The 19309-nt window shown below is 38.7% G+C and overlaps 1 protein-coding gene across 1 annotated transcript; it reads left to right on the top strand.

The window, feature by feature from the left end:
* The first annotated feature begins 3407 nt into the window (after nt 1-3407).
* Nucleotides 3408-17933, top strand: them6 (thioesterase superfamily member 6). Its single transcript, XM_017682154.1, has 3 exons — nt 3408-3495; nt 13988-14492; nt 17362-17933. Coding segments are annotated over exons 1-3 (618 nt in total). The 5' UTR covers nt 3408-3493; the 3' UTR covers nt 17473-17933.
* The last annotated feature ends 1376 nt before the right edge of the window (nt 17934-19309 follow it).

Here is a 19309-nt window from a genome sequence, read left to right as displayed (position 1 = left end):
ATCATAAAGTCCCCCGCTGAAGAGAAGCAGCACTGCTGCCGGCTCACCAAACTTTACTACCCACTTCCAGTGTCTCACAGTTCCTTGCTATGGAAGGTTTGACTGAAAAGTGTGAACAAATGGAGAAAACAGCTCCATACAAATAAAACAAATGTAGGCAGAAACCTGCCAGGCTGGTTATGCTGGGATATTGAGCTTGTATAAGAAATTTGAAGACCTATAAGTATTACAGAATTCCACAAAGAGCTTCTGAGCTTTTCAGCTTTTCAGCTTGTCAGCTGGAGCAGTATGTAATCATTAGATTTGCTTTTTTTTTTTGGTAGGCTGTTTGACGTGACTTCCTGATATTTTCTTTCTGAGGGCATGTAACAAGTAGTTATGCAGTCTTTTTAGCAGTGCCTAGTAAAAAGAACAAAAAAGTAAGAAAATGAGCTTTATTAAATACACTACATTGCCAAAAGTATGTGGACACCCTCCAATTACTGAAATAGGTGCAGCTATTTCTAACAGATGCATAAGATCAAGCATTCAGATTCCAAAGACAAACACAAGCAGCAGAATGTGCCATACTTATGAGCTCAGTGACTTTCAACATGGCACTGCCACAGGATGCTTCTGTGTTCTGCTAGAGCTGCCCCAGCGAACTGTAAATGCTCTTATTTTGAAGTGGAAACGTTTAGGAGCAACAACAGCTCAGCCACAAAGCAATAGGCCACCCAAGCTTACAGAATGCAGAATTTGTGTGATTCTGGAATTTTTTTGTGAATTGAAGTGATCCTCACAGCCATGTTCCCAGCCTTCCCAAAAGACTGGAGGCCATTCAAAAATGACCTAAATGGCATAAAAGGAGAAGACCTCCCACACCACCTGTGGACCTTGCTGAACCGTTTACGCACTGCGCACTGGGGTTGGCGACTTCAAGGTATCGCTGATGAGGCCTGTCGGTCAGTGCAGCACGCGAGTGTGGCAACCTGAACAGACTGCCGAGCATATAATCACTGGCTGTCGCCTATACAGCCCACCCTCAGAAGCTGGCCTCTTTGACTTGGCACCAGAGACAAGGGTGTGGCTGCATGGCACTGAGTTGGCCATCTGATGATATATGAAATAGAGAGAGAGAAAAATGATCATATATGTAAAAAAAAAAGAGTATTTTTAGACGTTTTATTCAATTGTTGAGTACAAGAAGTTATTGAATAGTGCATACTGTAATCATTTATTACAACACTTTTTGTAACATTATCAACCTCCATGTATTTATAAAACCAATATAGAAGGAGATGGAGAAAAATTCCATTTACTGTAAAGTTAAAACAAATCTGTGCATGAGTTCAGCATGTACAGCAGGGATGCCCAGGCCTAGTCCTGACGATCTACCACCAGAATCTACCATTCTCTACTACCAGAGAATTCAGATGCAATGTAGGCTTATTTAAAGAAATTATTGTTATTATTATTATTATTATTATTATTATTATTTTTATTATTATTATTTATTACTATAGCACAGTACATTCCCTAATTCTAGTTAACAATCACTATTGCTAGCATGTAATGCTGATGCTAGATAGTCAGTGAAACTCCAGTGCACAAAAATGAAAAGCTAAACTAAATAATATGTCTGGGGGAAATTTTAAAGATGGCCCATTCATATATTTTTACAACTTTTTTTTTTTAACAAATTCCAGAAATTCCATCAGCCAGGTGACATTTCTGAATCAGTTACACCATAGCCATTGGGATAAAGTGTCAAGATTAGATTTAGTAGTAGTAGTAGTGATACTTTTTTGATCCCACAACCGGGGAAATTCCACCTCTGCATTTAACCCATCCGTGAAGTGAAACACCACATACACACTAGTGATCACACACACACTAGGGGGCAGTGAGCACACACTTGCCCGGAGCAGTCCATTATTGGCTCCATTATTTGATAAGGACAAAAAATAAGTGGGTGGTCTTACACAGGATGGAGTTTTTCCCAATGTTACCCGCACAACATACACATATAACAGAAATGAATAAACTGAACAGTGCATTAAATATTACATCCATCCATCCATCCATCCATTTTCCAAGCCGCTTCTCCGTCAGGGTCGCGGGGGGGGGGTGCTGGAGCCTATCCCAGCAGTCTTCGGGCGGAAGGCAGGATATACCCTGGACAGGTTGCCAGTTCATCGCAGGGCATATTACATACATGTTATAGACAAATTTTATGTAATCAACATCTTAATCCAGTCACTGAACCACATGGCTCTGTTGTGGTAAAGCTATGAAAAATAATGGCACTTTTCATAAATAGAGTTCATTTTATGCCGTGAAACTCTTTATAATGTGTCATATAATGTGTCATTTTTGACCAAGAATCAATCAATTCAATCAAACTACATGTTATATGAGCTATTTTCTCACTTAATGAAATGTTTTATGGCGACTATTTCCACTGAACATGACCGAATAACAGGACAAATCCAGGATAACAGGGTTGGACACAGATCATATTCCTCATTCGGCTGATTTTGCTCAGTAAAAAACATCTAAAATATGTAACATAGGGCAGAGATGAAAGTTGGAAATTGTTAATTTTTCATTTAAAATGAGTGAAGGTTAAAAATGGTTTACAGTCTAACAGGTAACAAGTTTTCAAACAGCCTAAACTAAGCAGCACTGAGAGGTTAGATTGTAATTGTAACTACTAATAACAATGCAGTTTACAGAAATGAATAATATAAAAATATATATTTCTTTTTGAAGTAATCAATCTCCACCCCTGTAGCCAAACCAATGTTTTGTGTGTAAACTGATAAAGAACAATAAGAATATTTACTTGTCTCTGTCAGTCTGCAGGACAAGACGATACAACGTCCTGTATAAAGCCTATTAATGGAATGTTCCATTTTTTACGCGGGGGGGGGCGGTTTGGGTAACAGGTTTGTGCAGTAAATGTGGGACATGGGTTGAAATGACTTTTTGTTTAATAAAATGTTTAAATAGGATAAATAATTATTTTATCATTAAATTGCTTGGAAATCAACCAAATGACATTGTAATGATGGTTACTGGAGGATTTTAATGAATATATTTTATAGAGAATACACCGTCAGTGAGGTGGGACAGCCCAAAATCACCATTTTAAAGGGGACGTTGTTTATGTGATCATTTAAGTACTTATTTTAGGCGTTTTATTTTAAGTACAGATGCCTTCGCTTTTCAACAGTAACTTTACTCCTTTAAAAAGCGTTATGGGCCTACATCGTTCATGGAAGGTGCCTAACACTTGGAGAAACCGCTACAGAACAGTCCCCGAGCTCCAGCGACGGACGGCTGGGTGAAGTGAGGCGCGAAGGGCCTTTTCGGGAGGGAGATTTGATGGGAGTGTCGCTGGCAGTCAGAGGGGCGGAGTCTGAGCTTGACACGGGGCCAGTTCAGCTGTCGAGCTGTGCCGACACAGAGGGCGCGCTGTGAGAAGGAGAAACAGGAGAAACTCCTGGCAATGTAAGTTCAGTCTTCACATAAAGAACTGTTGTAACGTTTTACTTGATTTTAGCATTTCCCCAGCTTTAGCGTTTAGCTTAACGAGTGTTCTGCACAAACACGCTGGGAAAATCTAGACCTCATGTGGTCTCGTGAACGCTCATGGCTGCCAAGCCTGTCTGTTTCTCTCTGAGATTTCAGCCATTTAGTTTCTCAAGTTAACCAAGTGTTGAGAAACGAAAGTTTGTAGCTAATATACCGCAGGTCTCTTCGCATTCTTCACACTGGGAGTGCTGAACCTGTCCGTTTGGTTTGTTCAGTCTGTCGGTTTACGAGGTGTGGAGCGATATTCGGTGGCTGCATTGCAATCACGATACACGCTAATGTTTTCGTCCTAGACGGTATCATGCCTGCGATTCCTTGTTTTCCAAGTTTTCCAGGAATCTAGTCCTGTCATAATCATGAAATCTTAGCATCTGATTAATTGCCCTATAACTACGTAATTGCAGTAATTTTGCATCTTTTTTTGTTCACTGTATGCAGTTTTTGAAGTGGTCAAAATAGCTGATTAGTTTCTGAGCTGTCAATATTAACCCCCATATGACGACAGACGCAGCTCGGGCCTGAAGTTTTGGTACTAATATTGGGACCCAGAGCTCCCTGTCCTCAGCTCCAAAGTCCCGGACGATGTGAAAAACGTTACAAATTAATTAAAGTTAAATCAAAGTTTTAGTTCTAATTTAATCTGTTCTCTAATGTAAAAATGAGTAGCAAATTAAAAGAATTGAAAAGCGCTCTTGGAAAAGTTAAAGAAAAGTGAAGAATCCATCTGCAATAAAAGTCAGTTATGGGGCAGTCATGGGCTGGAGGTTAGGGAACCAGCCTCGTGACTGGAAGGTCGCCGGTTCGATCCCCAGAACTGACAGCACATGACTGAGGTGTCCTTGAGCAAGACACCTAACCCCCAACAGCTCCACCGCTGCGGGCAAGTGTGCTCACTGCCCCCTAGTATGTGTGTGTGTGTGTGCGCTCACTAGAGTGTATGTGGTGTTTCACTTCACGGATGGGTTAAATGCGGAGGTGAAATTTCCCGTAGTGGGACTAATAAGGGTCTCTTAATCTTAAAGTCAGATGGAAAACCAAACTTCAGCCACAGGTTCGGTTAAAAGGAAGAAAAGGCTTTCTTCATTTATTAGTTCCAATGTGACAAAATGGCACCCGAAAACCGAAATGTCCAGACACTCCAAAGACTTTACACTTCATACCACTCTTGGGCGAGTTTATCACCCCTCCCGGGGGTGAGATCATCGCCCCACCTATTTTTAATATGTCCCGAAATCACCTTGGTTACCAATAGAACAGTTTTTTTTACTTCCTTAGGAACCCTTATTTCCTAGGGAACTCAAAATAAATTTTTAATGTAATTCCCTCATCCTGGCACACTAGGGCACCCTGACCAAGTGTTGGGTGCGTTCCTTATTAATTTTGACTGATGGGCTAATTTTTGCCGGCTCTTATCTATTTTGCTCATAAGTGGCTAGCTTGTTTTCGCTGAATATGCAGTGTTTCTCAGGCTCCTAGGCCAGGTGCCCCTACCATCAAAGATCTCTTTCATGGCCTATACTACCTGCTTCTGGAACAGAAACTCTCTCTCTCCGCTCCATATATGGAAGCGTCAGGCCTGCTCTTCCGCCAAATGGGTCTGTTTGTCTCTGTTTAATGCTTATAACTCTGTCTTTATTACAAAGCTTTTATTAAACGGTAATTTAAGGACATATTTCTTCAGAAATCATGACACTAACCTAAATATGGGCCGAGAACTTTATGAACCTCAGAGTAACAAAACTCTGTCCAAAATTGACAAATGATAATGGTCCATACATTAGGACCACCTCCTTGTTTCTGTGCTCATTGTCCATTCTATCAGCTCCACTTACTATATAGGTGCACTTTATAGTTCTACAATTACAGACTGCAGTCCATCTGTTTCTCTGCATACTTTATTAGCCCCCGTTCACCCTGTTCTTCAGTGGTCAGGACCCACACAGAGCAGGTTCATTTAAAGGGCATTATTTGGGTGCCCAGGTACAGTTGGATCAGACACAGCAGAGCTGCTAGAGCTTTTTTTAAACACCTCTGTGTCATCGCTGAACTAAGAATAGTCCACCAAGCCAAAATATCTGGCCAACAGCATCCTGTGACCACTGATGAAGGACTAAAGGCTGACCAACACAAACTGTGCAGCAATAGATGAGCTACTGTCTCTGACTTTCCATCAAGGTGGATCAACAGGGTAGGAGCGTGTAATAGATTGGATTGCTCTCTGTGGGCCCTAAAGCTGTCACAGCACTTATTAGTTAGAATGTTAGTTTTTTTCATAAGACCTATAATGTGTCTTATTAAATGTGTTTTCTGAGTTCTTTTGTGTTTTTACCTCAAACCAACTGGTAAAAACACTCCTAATTCACATTCTGTTTGTGGTAGTGTGAATACATAAATATGAAATCTGACAACTGTGCATTGTTGCCTGTGATAACATGTCCAGGCATGCTAGCTTGTGAATACTGCATCAGAGCTAAAGCATATAAATGACTAGAATTATTTACAACCCCAATTGCAATGAAGTTGGGATGTTGTGTAAAACATAAATAAAAACTAAATACGATGATTTGCAAATACTTTAACCTATATTCAATTGAATACACTACAAAGACAAGATATTTAATGTTCAAATGGATAAACTTTATTGGTTTTTGCAAATATTCACTCATTTTGAATTTGATGCCTGCAACATGTTCCAAAGAAGTTGGGACAGGGGCATGTTTACCACTGTGTTACATCACCTTTCCTTTTAACAACACTCAATAAGCGTTTGGGAACTGAGGACACCAATTGTTGAAGCTTTGTAGGTGGAATTCTTTCCCATTCTTGCTTGATGTACAACTTCAGTTGCTCAACAGTCCGGGGTCTCCGTTGTCGTATCTTGCGCTTCATAATGCGCCACACATTTTCAATGGGAGACAGGTCTGGACTGCAGGCAGGCCAGTCTAGTACCTGCACTCTTTAACTATGAAGCCATGCTGTCGTAACACGTGCAGAATGTGGCTTGGCATTGTCTTGCTGAAATAAGCAGGGATGTCCCTGAAATAGACATTTCTTGGATGGCAGCCTATGTTGCTCCACTTGTTCACTGACAGTGGTTTTCTGAAGTGCTCCTGATCCCATGTGGGAATATCCGTTACAGAATGATGTCGGTTTCTAATGCAGTGCTGCCTGAGGGATCGAAGGTCACAGGCATTCAATGTAGGTTTTCTGCCTCGCCGCTTACTTGCAGAGATTTCTCCAGATTCTCTGAATCTTTTGATGATATTATGGACTGTAGATGATGAAATCCCTAAATTCCTTGCAATTGCATGTTGAGAAACGTTGTTCTTAAACTGTTGGACTATCTGCTCATGCAGTTGTTCACAAAGTGGTGAACACTCACCCCATCCTTGCTTGTGAACGACTGAGCTTTTCAGGGATGCTCCCTTTATACCCAATTATGACACTCACCTGTTTCCAATTAACCTGTTCACCTGTGGAATGTTCCAAACAGGTGGTTTTTGAGCATTCCTCAACTTTCCCAGTCTTTTGTTGCCCCTGTCCCAACTTCTTTGGAATGTGTTGCAGGCATCAAATTCAAAATGAGTGAATATTTGCAAAAAACAAAGTTTATCCTTTTGAACATTAAATATCTTGTCTTTGTAGTGTATTCAATTGAATATAGATTGAAAAGGATTTGCAAATCACCGTATTCTGTATTTATTTATGTTTTACACAATGTCCCAACTTCGTTGGAATTGGGGTTGTAGTCTGTGGAAGGTTCAGCGATATTCTGTCTTTGCCATCAAACGTCATTGTTAATTCTTTTGCTCAGCTCTGCAGCCCTTTACCCTCACAATGGCTAGGGTGCTATACACGCTACAGCACACCTGTAATTTATATGTCAAGACGCTTTATTGACTAACGAAGTACAAATCGGGGCTGTATGAGTGCTGCTGTCGCCATCATTGCGACATTTCATTGTGCTGTCATTGTATGTCAGACATATGGCAGCAGTGACAAGTGTGATATCAGTTGAATACTACCTATAAGACGTGGTTAACGGATTATACAAAGGTGGCAGTATTGTAGAAGTATTATACAGTACTGTAGAAATCTTAGTTTCCTGTTGTAGTGCTGTAGTTCTTATTTGTAAGGATGGTCAAAACATGCATTAAAAGAAGAAAATGAGACTTTTTTTCTGGTGAACATCAATAGGTTGAAAATAGATTTTTTTTTTTTGCCTATATAAATGCCGGCTGCGCATTCAATACAGGTCAAGTGCATAACCTTCATATTCCCAGCAGTCCATTGAGTGAAGATGAACAATCCACATACTCACTGGAACTGGCTTTATTTAACTAACCCTCAACCTCAGCTGCTGCTGACTGCACACTTTAAGAGAATTAATCATCCACTGCGTATCAAAAACGCCGCACTTTATAAACAAATTATTGATTCCAATCAGAGAGTTTTTTTCACGCACTAGTAAATGCTCTGCTCAGCGTATGGTTTCACTGCATTGCTGAAGGTTTGCCCTAAGGCATCATATCTCTGCCAGTGAAATTAACACAGGGAATTAATTAGAAAAGTTTTGAAAATTAATTAGGAAAGCTCTGAGTGGATTCATTCGTTTTATTTCGGAAGATACAACTTCTGACTGGAAGTACAGCCCAATTTATTTTCCTTACTTCGGCTCTGACTGAAGTCCTAAGTAAGAGCCGAGCTCAGAAAATGCATGTCAAATCCATTTTCACACATTAATAGTCATATATTCAGCTAGATCTGGGTAATGGGAATGAGAAAGCTGAATACGGAGGTGTGGGATTGACTCAGAGGTTTTAGCCTTCCAGATCAGAGTTTTAATTTCACATCCCTGACTTCATAATTCAGGTTTATGTTGTGTTTAAAAGTTGATGTTGAGAAATTGATGCGAGCTTCCATGAGTTATTCTGACGAACATGATAAATGATAAATACTGGAACTTGAAAAAAATTTAAATAACCAAACATTTTTCTCTTTATTGAACAAACATTTGTTGCTTGCTTGAATCATTAAAAGTAAACTTGAACAATGTAATTGGTTTTAGTAGCATTTTCCTATTTAACTGACCAGATTTGCGTGACTATAGCTCAGTAAGACTTTAAGATAAAAATGTAAATAATATATTTTTCCATTTTTTATAATCTGTATAATACTGTTAGACTATATGCTTTAAAATGAATTATTAACACATTAACAAAAATATAGTGTTTTGCTCATCACTGCATCACGTTATGTTAGCCATTTTTTTCTCTTACCTCTGTTTTGGTTCACATCCTTAATTTAATTTGATGAATTAAACTCTTTCTTGACAAAAAAAAACAGACATGTTGAACACATTGCATGATGAGAATTAGGGTAAAAATAATACCACAAAACTCTAAAATCTAAAACTTTATCATTTAAGTTGCTGTACCACATAGAGCTCCAAATGATCTACTGAACTATGTACATTTTGTGTACATACAAGCTGTGTGATGATTGACGCTCAGATATTTTTCTTTTCTTTTGAGGCAGTTTTGAGAGTATTTATTAAGACAAGCAACCTACACATCCTACTAATTAAAATGTAAACTTTGTCTACTATTTATGAAAAATCAGCCGAATGTGGCACAAAAGTACAAATGTTGCAACTACATAATTAATATTCTCTTAAACGTATGTTGGTACGTTGATGCAAACACAATGAATTCAATAGGGAAATAGGGAAGCTTAATTGTAACTGGGATGTCCCGATCAAGTTTTTCTGCCCCCGATCTGAGTCATTTAATATTGACCATCTTCCGATATCGAGTCTCAATCCGATACTTCCAGTATATTTTCCTAGATAATACTATTGCACAGTGCACAATTCAACAACATTAGAGTTTGATTAAAATCAGTCCAATGTATATGCTTCAATAGCTGAATAGTTCTGCAGTGCATATATATATATATATGTGGAGGTTGTAGTTTAGCCTGACAAACTCTCACTGTGAGTTTCTATACACTTCAGGTTGTGTTATTTTACAGCCACCAGGAGTGTAATTAAAATACTACATTGTTCAAATGTTGGTACCTCTGGTGAAATAACATTTTGTTGATTTTTCAAGTGAAAATAAAACGCCCTGTACAGGAAACACACTTCAATAAAACATAGTTTTTCAAACGATGTTCAAATTTTAGTCTATGACTATAACCGCGCAGAAAAAAAAAATGCGTTCTTTAGCAGTCAAACGCTCAAATGATGAAATGCCATTGCATTCAAAATATTAATTAAGCCTTTAAGCAAGCCAAAACCTATTCAATGTGCAAGTACACAGGAAACAATAACACTGCTATTGAAGTGTTCAATACAGAAAAACACATAACTGTCTTTCTTTTATTTTTATATATATATATATATATATATAAAAAATGTAAACCAGTGTGTGTATACAGTTGTATGCAAAAGTTTGGGCACCCCTGGTCAAATTACATATGTTGTTGATTTTCTAAGTGAAATACTGTAGGTTCATGCGCTTCTCCTGAGAGCAAGCGTTGCACATTTTAATGCACACTTCCTGATTTTTTGCTGAATTTAACATATTAAAGAAATAATAAAAAATAAAATGTGACCTGTGCAAGAGCTATTCATGCCCCCCCCCCAATATTTTAAACTGAGAAACGGTGCAATAAATTGTATTCATTTTAATTTGAAAGGAGAAATTGTGTTGTTGTTTTTTTTTTTTCTAGCTGATACTCAGCTTATTAATACTGTTTCTCACCAAGTAATGCCCTGTAGTTTCAGTTAAAGTGTACTTTGAATAAATATAGTTTAGGCTGTGTCAAAAAAATGTTAGATTTTTTCCAGGCATGCTGTTTGCTTCTTTTCTGTATCTGGCTTTGTCTTGCTCTCTATTTTGCCCAACAGATAAAACATTCTCTTTGCTTTTCAATGCAGAATTCAAGATCTTCGACCCTGTATTTCATCCATTAACTATTGTAATCCAGGCCTGTTCGGGTTTGGTTTAATAGCTATTTATATGAAACTCTTTCCATATGGCAACTTTGAATAGGTGAATTGTGCAAGGCTGCTCCCCCATTTCTCCCCAGAGGCAGTACCAGCTGAACCAGTCCTTCCTGTGTTGCTCTGTTACATTTCAACTCTGTTGTGTGAGCAGGTGAATGGCATGCTTGTTTGACAAGTGAACAGGTTTTTGAGTCAGCCAATGACTCGAAATGAGGATTTTGTCCCCCTGGGAAGTTTATAAAGGAAATACAATCCAAATTCCCATTTTAAACAGTAGCTGCTCCAGTGTGATGTTTTTATTGCCCACTGCCTGTTCAGAAAGCCCAAATAGGTATTGGAAGGATGCCCACTGTCTCTCTTTGCCATTAAATGGTTTGGTTTTATTGCATCTAATCTCAGCATCCTAATTTAATTTCTGAAAAGATGGTAAACATTTTCACAGTTGCAGCACAAACACTTTGATGTATTGCTTATAACCACAAATCCTCTGCTCTGGGCTTTTAAAGCAGTAGTTTGGCAAAATAGCAATTATGTATTATGTAGCTAACAGATAATAGAGGAGCTAGCATAGTGTAAGTAATCTATACATGAATACGTAATCAGGTAGCACTTTATGTCGATAGTCCACTTAAGATGCTTTGTAGATGCTTCATTTACTTTTAAACTACATTTAACTAAATATCTACTAAATTTACTAGAATTTTCTTCAACTTTAAACCTGGCTTTAATCCTAACCCTAACCCTAATCTCAACCCAAAACCTAAACCCAACGCTCACTTTACTCGTAGCCCTAATGTTGGTCCAAATTCTAACCCTAACCCCACCTCTGTTTAGAGTTTCAACAGATAGGTTGTTAACAATTTGAACATCTGTAGATAATCTGTAGGGGATTATAGTTTTATTATATTTTATTATATTACTATCCAAATAAAGTGAGACCAATAATCATATTTTTGACTCAAACTTTGTGGAATTGTTAAATATTCTTATTTACTACTATGTTTCTGTTTTGTCTGTTAACAGCATGCCATATAGTGTCAATAACCACATAAGCAAGTCAGATTACTTAAAGGGGAATTCCACTGATTGACTTGTCCAGAAATTTTGAACAGTCATTGAGATCTAAGCAAAGTCATTCAAAATGGTTAATGTGAGATTCCTTTATAGTGGTGGTGAAAGGAACCAGGGGTCACGATGGGTGCAGCTCAAATGTAGCCATTTTATTTACCATTGAAAATTGTTTATTTATTTATGTATTTGTTGTTTGATGTTGGGTGTAAATTAACTAAAAGAAAAAAGAGAAACTAAAAAAAAATCTAAATAACTGAAATAATAGGGACTGTAGAACATAACCTGATTTCAAACCTATTGTGAAAGTGTCTCAGACTGCAGGCGGTATATTTCTAACAATTTCATCTAACAACTTTTTGTGAGAGAGCTTTTAGAGCTTTTAACCGTTCAGATGTTTCACTACCACTGAACAAACTGACTCAGTTTTTCTAGAACGGCGTATTTCACATCAAGCCACTCTGAATGACTTGATCGTAACCATTTAATTATGCGGAAATGTAGTAAAATTGGCACGAGACAAATCTGTGTTGAATGAGGAATGCTGTTTGTACAGTACTAATTGGCAGAAGATTCCCTCGGGCCAGTTTTGCAATACATGGTTTTTAGAGTTTAACTCCAATTGTTACAGTCGAAAGTGAATTTCCAGGTTGGGAGCTTGATTGGAAGCAGTTGATGGCACGGAAGCAAGTTAATCGCCAAGCTTTCATTCTAGCTCCGCAGTAACCAGGAGGCTTAGCTGTTTCAGTTGTTAATGACTTAAAGAAGTCCTGTGTGAGATGGACAGTGATGTAATCATTAGACAACAGCTAATGTGACAGCGAAGAGTGAGGGAAGGCAAAGAGATGTGTACACATACTGCATGTGAACAGGACCACAGAGCTTTGGCAAGTGTAGAGTTTAAAGGCACTCCCTTCACAATTTTACATCATTCTGCAAGTTCTTAGCAAAATAGAAAGTATCTGTATTTCTCAACCTCGTTCATCTCCAGGTTGCGTTTTGGCTTCGGAGGCATAAAAGGCGCAAATCAGTTCGGTTCACTTTGTTCTGCTTGTGTTGGGATATTTTGTAGCTGGAATGTGTTATGCATGTGTTACTCCCCCTCTTTGCCTTATCACCTTACAATCTGTGCTTCCTCACTGCTGTTCTTTTCTATATATCTGTCTTTCTCTCTCTGTGGTTCTTTACTCTTTGAAGTATTCTCCAGGGTATGTTTTGGTATGTCAGTCTGAATTTACATGACTAAATCATAAGGCAAATTACTCAGTAACTGCATGAAGTAAATGCTCATTTTTTATTTTTGCAAAGGTTCCCACAAAAAATGACAGAAAATGTGTTTTATGATCACACATATTGTTGTGTGCTTACAATTTACCTCTGAAAGCCAAAAATCTTAGATGCTCTTTGTATTATTTTATAAGAAATAATTTTTACAGAGCAGATGACTGAAGAGATGCCATCTGCTCATAGTCTGTTTACAGATTTGTGGGAAAATGGGTCGACTTTCAGTAGAAAAAAACAATTGTGAGTTCAGCTTCTTTTATTATAAGGGTTTAAAATGACATCCCACATCTATTTGACTGGCAGGAAGAAGGTTACAGCCTCATATGACACCCACCTTTTGAATGTAGCTTATGAAATCTGAAAGTTATGAAGAATATGACAGTGCATTTTGGAACCACCGGTGGTTCCAAGGAGTTTAAGAACCTTTCAACGAATGAGCTGTTACAGTTGTACTTGTCTCGCTCGTCCTCTCCTATAAGCAGTGCAGATTCGTTGAGATTCATCAGTATTTTTCTATCATTTGCATCTTGAAGGAATCTGATCTCTGAGCAAAAGTACAATGTAGATCACGATAACAAGAGACTACAGTACAATAAACAGTGGCACAAGCAGCTGTTTAAGGAGCTGTAGTTAAGCCAGCTGTTTACAGAAATGTTAGCTTCAAGAAACTCATGTTTGTTTGCATAAAGTTAATCGGAAGCTCATTTTCAACTTCTCCGTAAACAGTGGTCTGTTCTTGTGCGTTGCCCCTGTTAAAATCACATGAATTAATTCGTTTGATATGATCACTTGATGAGTAATCGTGAAGTTTCATGAAATTTGTTCCACAAAGTTGAGACACTTGCAGCTGTTGCAGTACAATTTCAAGTCAGCTGCAGGAGGCTTTACATTAGGCAGCTTAGTTTCAGAAAGGTTTCAAGCAGCTAAAGTTGTCAGTCAGCCTAAAGAAGCAAACATCAGACATCAAATGTCTTGGCTGATCAACGATTTTTTAGCTTTTTTAAAAAGACTTTAATATTGTTGCTTTGTATTTCTCTGTTGCAGGGAGGACATGCTGTTATTAGTGTTAGCTGTTTTGCTGGTGCTCTTCTGCAGCGTGGATGTTTGGTACTATCTGCGAATTCTGTCTTTGCTTGTCCGGGCCTGGTGGCTGTCTCCTGTGTTTGATGTGACAGGGGAGCAGACTTTGGGGGGCCGTGTCCTCCTCAATGACATTGACCTGTGCCACATGAACAACGCCCGCTACCTGCGCGAATGTGACTTTGCCCGCATCTCCCTGTATGCCCGCAATGGGGTACTCAAGACGATGAGGGCTCTGGGGGCCACTGCGGTAGTCGCAGCGACCACAATCCGCTACAGACGACCAGTGTGCATTGGTGAAGCGTTCGAGCTACGCAGCCGGATTGTCACGTGGGACGAGAAGGCGTTCTATCTGGAGCAGCGCTTCGTGTCCTGTAAAGACGGCATGGTGGCCGCGATTATGTTCTGCAAACAGAGCGTACTGCGGAGCAGCCCAGACAAAATCCTACAGCACCTCTGCCAGAGGAAAGTGAGTAAATTCTTAATCTCACAACAATCATATCATTGTCCCGTTTCTCTTCATCAGTGTTCTTGCACTACTCAGCATGCATTACACACATACATGATTCAACCTTTAGGAATCCATGTGGTGTCAACCAGCCATGACTACTAGCATAGCCACTGATCTATAGGCTTATAAATGCAATCAAGCTAGCATTAGTGTAACTCCTACCTCAGTCAGCAAGCAAAATTGTAAAGAAAACAGTGATTCTATCTTTATTCAGCACAAAGTGGACACCAGAGACAAGTTTCTTTATCGTTCAGCCAGAGAAAAGAAGCCAAACTGAGGTAAGATATCTAGCTAACCAGCTGCCTTGCAAACTTTAGCTATTAGCTCGTTGTCCTCCTCTTCTGTCGTCTTCTGGCCTTTGAATAATTAATTTTCTCCACTGTAATGATGATTTCATGACAGTTACTACAGTTACATGGCTGCAATAAGATATTCAGCTTCTTAGCTGTAACATTAACCATCTGCCTTCATTCAACATTCACCCTCTAGAAAAAATTAACACACAGAAGGTTTTCTTAGTCTTAAAACCCAGATATCTCTGTCTACAGACTGCTACGGCATCTCTGTAGGATGCGAGTAAGCAAGCAAGCAAAATTTATTTATATAGCGCTTTTTACAACAGGTGTTGTCACAAAGCAGCTTTACAAAACAATCAGTATTACAGAGAGAAGAGAAACGAAGAAAGAAAATCCAGGTCCGAGCCCCCATGAGCAAGCCAGCGGCGACGGTGGCAAGGAAAAACTCCCTAAAAGAGGAAGACGCCTTGAGAGGAACCAAGACTCAGAAGGGGAACCCATCCTCCTATGGTTGACACCGGACAGCGAACATTATTAGTATGAAGTATTATAGTAAAGTGGGAAAAGAACAGATCTGAGGGTGAGGACTGCACAGCGCTGTAAAGCAAGAAGCTCAGTGGTGGTCAAACCGGTCCAGAAGGCTGGTGAGCAGCGGCACCAATCAAGGCAGAAGAGGCAACAGCATCAGACGCACAGGATGGGCAGCTGATCAGCTCGGCAGAGACAGGAAAGAAAAACAGTCAGTTCTGTAAAGAGTGGCTGACCACAGATTACAATAAAACAGAGCAGCAGAGACTCCAGCAGGTTCAGACCTGACAGGGAAGACTAATCACCAAATGCTTGACTGTACAAATAAGTTTTTAGCCTAGACTTAAAGACTGAGGCTGTGTCTGATTCCCGAATATTAACAGGAAGATTTATTCCAGAGCTGGGGGGCTTTGTATGAGAAAGCTCTCCCCCCTGATGTAACTTTATTAAGTCTAGGTACCAATAGTAAGCCAGCGCCTTGTGATCTAGGTAGGCGCGATGGTTCATAGTAGGAGAGAAGCTCACTCAGGTACTGAGGGGCGAGTCTGTTTAGAGCTTTATAAGTCAGTAACAGAATTTTATAATCAATGCAAAATTTAACTGGTAACCAGTGCAGGGTTGATAAAACTGGATTAATATGGTCGAACTTTCTGGTTCTTGTAAGGACTCTGGCTGCAGCGTTCTGGACTAGCAGAAGCTTGTTAAGGCTGCCTTGTTAAGGCAGTAAGCATGTTAAACATCACATGTAGCAATGGTTACAGTTTTCATTTTAACCAGAGGGCCCTTTTAAATGAACAGTAACAAACCACACATATCCTTTGAAAAATTTCATTATACTTGTAAAAACAAAGAAGCTCTTAAAAAGACTATTAAAAATGTGTAAATAAATATATATAAATAAGTGTTTCTTACTGTAATAAAGAACAGTCGGAGAATTTAAAATCAGGGTTATCACACAAACGTGATTTATTTTTTTTTGAGTTGAATTAAGTAATTTTGATGCCCGTAGATTCAGTGCATTATGAAATTTCAGAAATCACCACTTATTTGATTTTATTCAATTATTTTGGTCAGAATTGTTTTTAAAAAGTACATGGAATATGCCAGTGTGACTAGAGGAACAGGGCTGGCCCTGTTTGATTTGGCCTCACAACCATGTCTCCTTCATTTGTGTATTGTTTTGTCTTTTTGGCTCTTGGTCCATATAAAAGGTTTAAGCTTTTTCTGCCTTAATGCTTGGGAAAAAATAGCCTGACAATTTTATTATGGCAAAAAATGAAAGCATACTTTAATGTTCAAAAATCAATAGTGCTGATTCGCCACCCTTAGGCTGACGCTTCAGAAAGCGTTGATTCATTTAAATACCTAGTGATTCAGCAAAATGCCCCAGCAGAAATCCACTCCAAGTTTGACTTGAAGGCTGCAGGGAAACAAATATTTCTAAAGTAATAATTATAAGGTTTTATGATGTGTCCCTGATCATCTTTGCAGCACACACAAATATTCATATGTAACACATATAAAGCATTGTAATTATAATAGAATACATTTCTGTATATGGATACCGCATCATCTAATGCAGTATTAATTTTAAGTACATTTTCAGTAGATCCCTTAACTGAAATTAATGCTCTATGCATGTATGCATGTATGCATGTATGTATGTATGTATGTGTAAAACCCTCTATACCTAAATATGGAATCTATAATCTGGTCAGCCTTGAACAGACCAACTATCAGTGTCATGGTTAACACATTGGATGCCTTCTTTCTTGTTGTTGTTGTTGTTGTTGTTGTTGTTATTATTATTATCATCATTATTATTATTGCTGCTGCTTTGGTAAATAATATAGGGATATATATAGGAATGTGCAGTAAGGTAGTAATATTTATATTCAGTTTCTTTTTCTTATGTCTTAAAAATTTAATCACAAAACGAAATGAACACCTTGATGCATTAATGCTGCGTGCAGGTTGCCACCATCTTTTCATTTATTTTTCAGGTTGAAGTTCCTGAGTTTCCTGAAGAATTGCAGCACTGGATCAACTTTATGAGCGCCAGCAGTCAGGCTCTCAAGGCCGAGAGCGGAGTGGATGAGAAGAAGAGCGAGTGAAGACAGAAATGAACGTGCTGCCTTTATGGGGCAGTAACGTACATGTTTACATGACGAATACTCGGGGAGTCGCACACAAAATGCATCAGTACTCACACTGCCTGGGATGCGCAATGTAAATGGAAACTTGAATGTGGTTTACATTAATTAGATCACATACATGGAAACTGTGTGTAGAAACAGATGTGCCATAGCTCATTAGACTGATAGTATGCTAGCTAGACATCTACACCACAAACACTATTACAATGCAATGTGCATTTCATCCTAATTTCAGAGTAATACTAATTCATACAATGTTTCACTCTTTGTTCAGTGCATACACAATATTTGCATCCTTTTTTAATGCATATATTATTTTTTTGTAGGCAGCACTCAAGGGTTTGGATATTACACTGTTGACAGGCAGTTCTGAAAACATGAGTGCAAAGGAAAAAAGAAATAAAGATTGTTTGACACTTGCTCTTTCCCTCACTATTCCCGATCATGAAAAATTGATGTTCACTATGTTGGGAATTGGCCAGTAAAACAGTACAGTGATTTCAAGCAATGCATTCCAAGACACTCAATATAGCAGCGCTGTGAAAGAAAAGTCACTTAAAATAAACCTGCTGACAAAATTCAGCTCTGGGGACAAATAAAATAAACCCAGAGCTCAACATGAAAGGTCCACTTGAAGGGTTGTGACAGCAAAATTTCATCAGGAAAGTGTGGAATCCTTATTAAAAGTAGCCGCTGTAATTATTATTATTATTAAAAAACAGGACTTTTTCGTCTGTGGATGAGTCAAAGTTGTAAACACTTTAATTTTTTAAACACTTATTTTTTTATTATATTTTTACAAGCACTAACCAATGGCCATACAATTTTAAAGTGTTTACAGTACTGTGGGAAAGTTTTAGGCATCTAAGCAAATTTTGAAACAATTTACCTCCTTGCACAAAGGCGGAGGTAGCGGTCCTGCTGCTGGGTTGTTGCCCTCCTACGGCCTCCTCCACATCTACTGGTGTACTGGTCTGTCTCCTGGTAGCGCCTCCAGCCTCTGGACACTACGCTGACAGACACAGCAAACCTTCTTGCCACAGCTCGCATTGATGAGCTGCACTACCTGAGCCACTTGTGTGGGTTGTAGAGTCCGTCTCATGCTACCACGAGTGTGAAAGCACCACCAACATTCAAAAGTGACCAAAACATCAGCCAGAAAGCAGAAAGGTACTGAGAAGTGGTCCCCACCTGCAGAACCACTCCTTTATTGAGTGTGTCTTCCTAATTGCCAATGATTTCCACCTGTTGTCTATTCCATTTGCACAACAGTTGTGAAATTGATTGTCTATCAGTTTTGCTTCCTAAGTGGACAGTTTGATTTCACAGAAGTTTGATTTACTTGGAATTATATTGTGTTGTTTAAGTGTTCTTTAAGTGTTGTTTAAGAACTTTGAAGTAACCTTCACAAGCTTTAGTTGAAAATTCCTGCTCTGTTAAGTCCTTTAACAAAGGCTGTTTTCTAAGGTTGTCATCACATTTTCCATTTAGTTGATGGAACATCTAGTTAAGTATATCCACAGTTCAGCTTTGGCTGTTTTATATTTTCATTTTAGATAGATCAACCCAGATATATCTCCAGTCTATTTCCGATTAATGATATCTTCAGTGCTTTGAGAACTAGTGCTAGTTCTAATAGCAACCCTTGTGGAGAACCTTCAGCCTGCTAAACGTGACCGAGCATCTAAAAAGTCATCAGGGTTAACAAGCAAAGCATTAGCTTGGAATTTGTACAGAAATTCATACAAAAGATCACTATTCATTTTTCTAACATTTCAAAAAATGCTTGTCTTGG

Source organism: Pygocentrus nattereri, chromosome 19, assembly GCF_015220715.1.
Source record: "Pygocentrus nattereri isolate fPygNat1 chromosome 19, fPygNat1.pri, whole genome shotgun sequence".
NCBI classification, from domain to species: Eukaryota; Metazoa; Chordata; class Actinopteri; order Characiformes; family Serrasalmidae; genus Pygocentrus; species Pygocentrus nattereri.
The sequence above is the reverse complement of the archived record's forward strand: the minus strand, read 5'-3'. Positions and strand labels throughout refer to the sequence as shown.

Coding starts and splice junctions, on each gene's coding strand:
- them6 (XM_017682154.1), top strand. Junction 14,493..17,361: donor AGCACCTCTGCCAGAGGAAA/GTGAGTAAATTC, acceptor TTTATTTTTCAG/GTTGAAGTTCCTGAGTTTCC.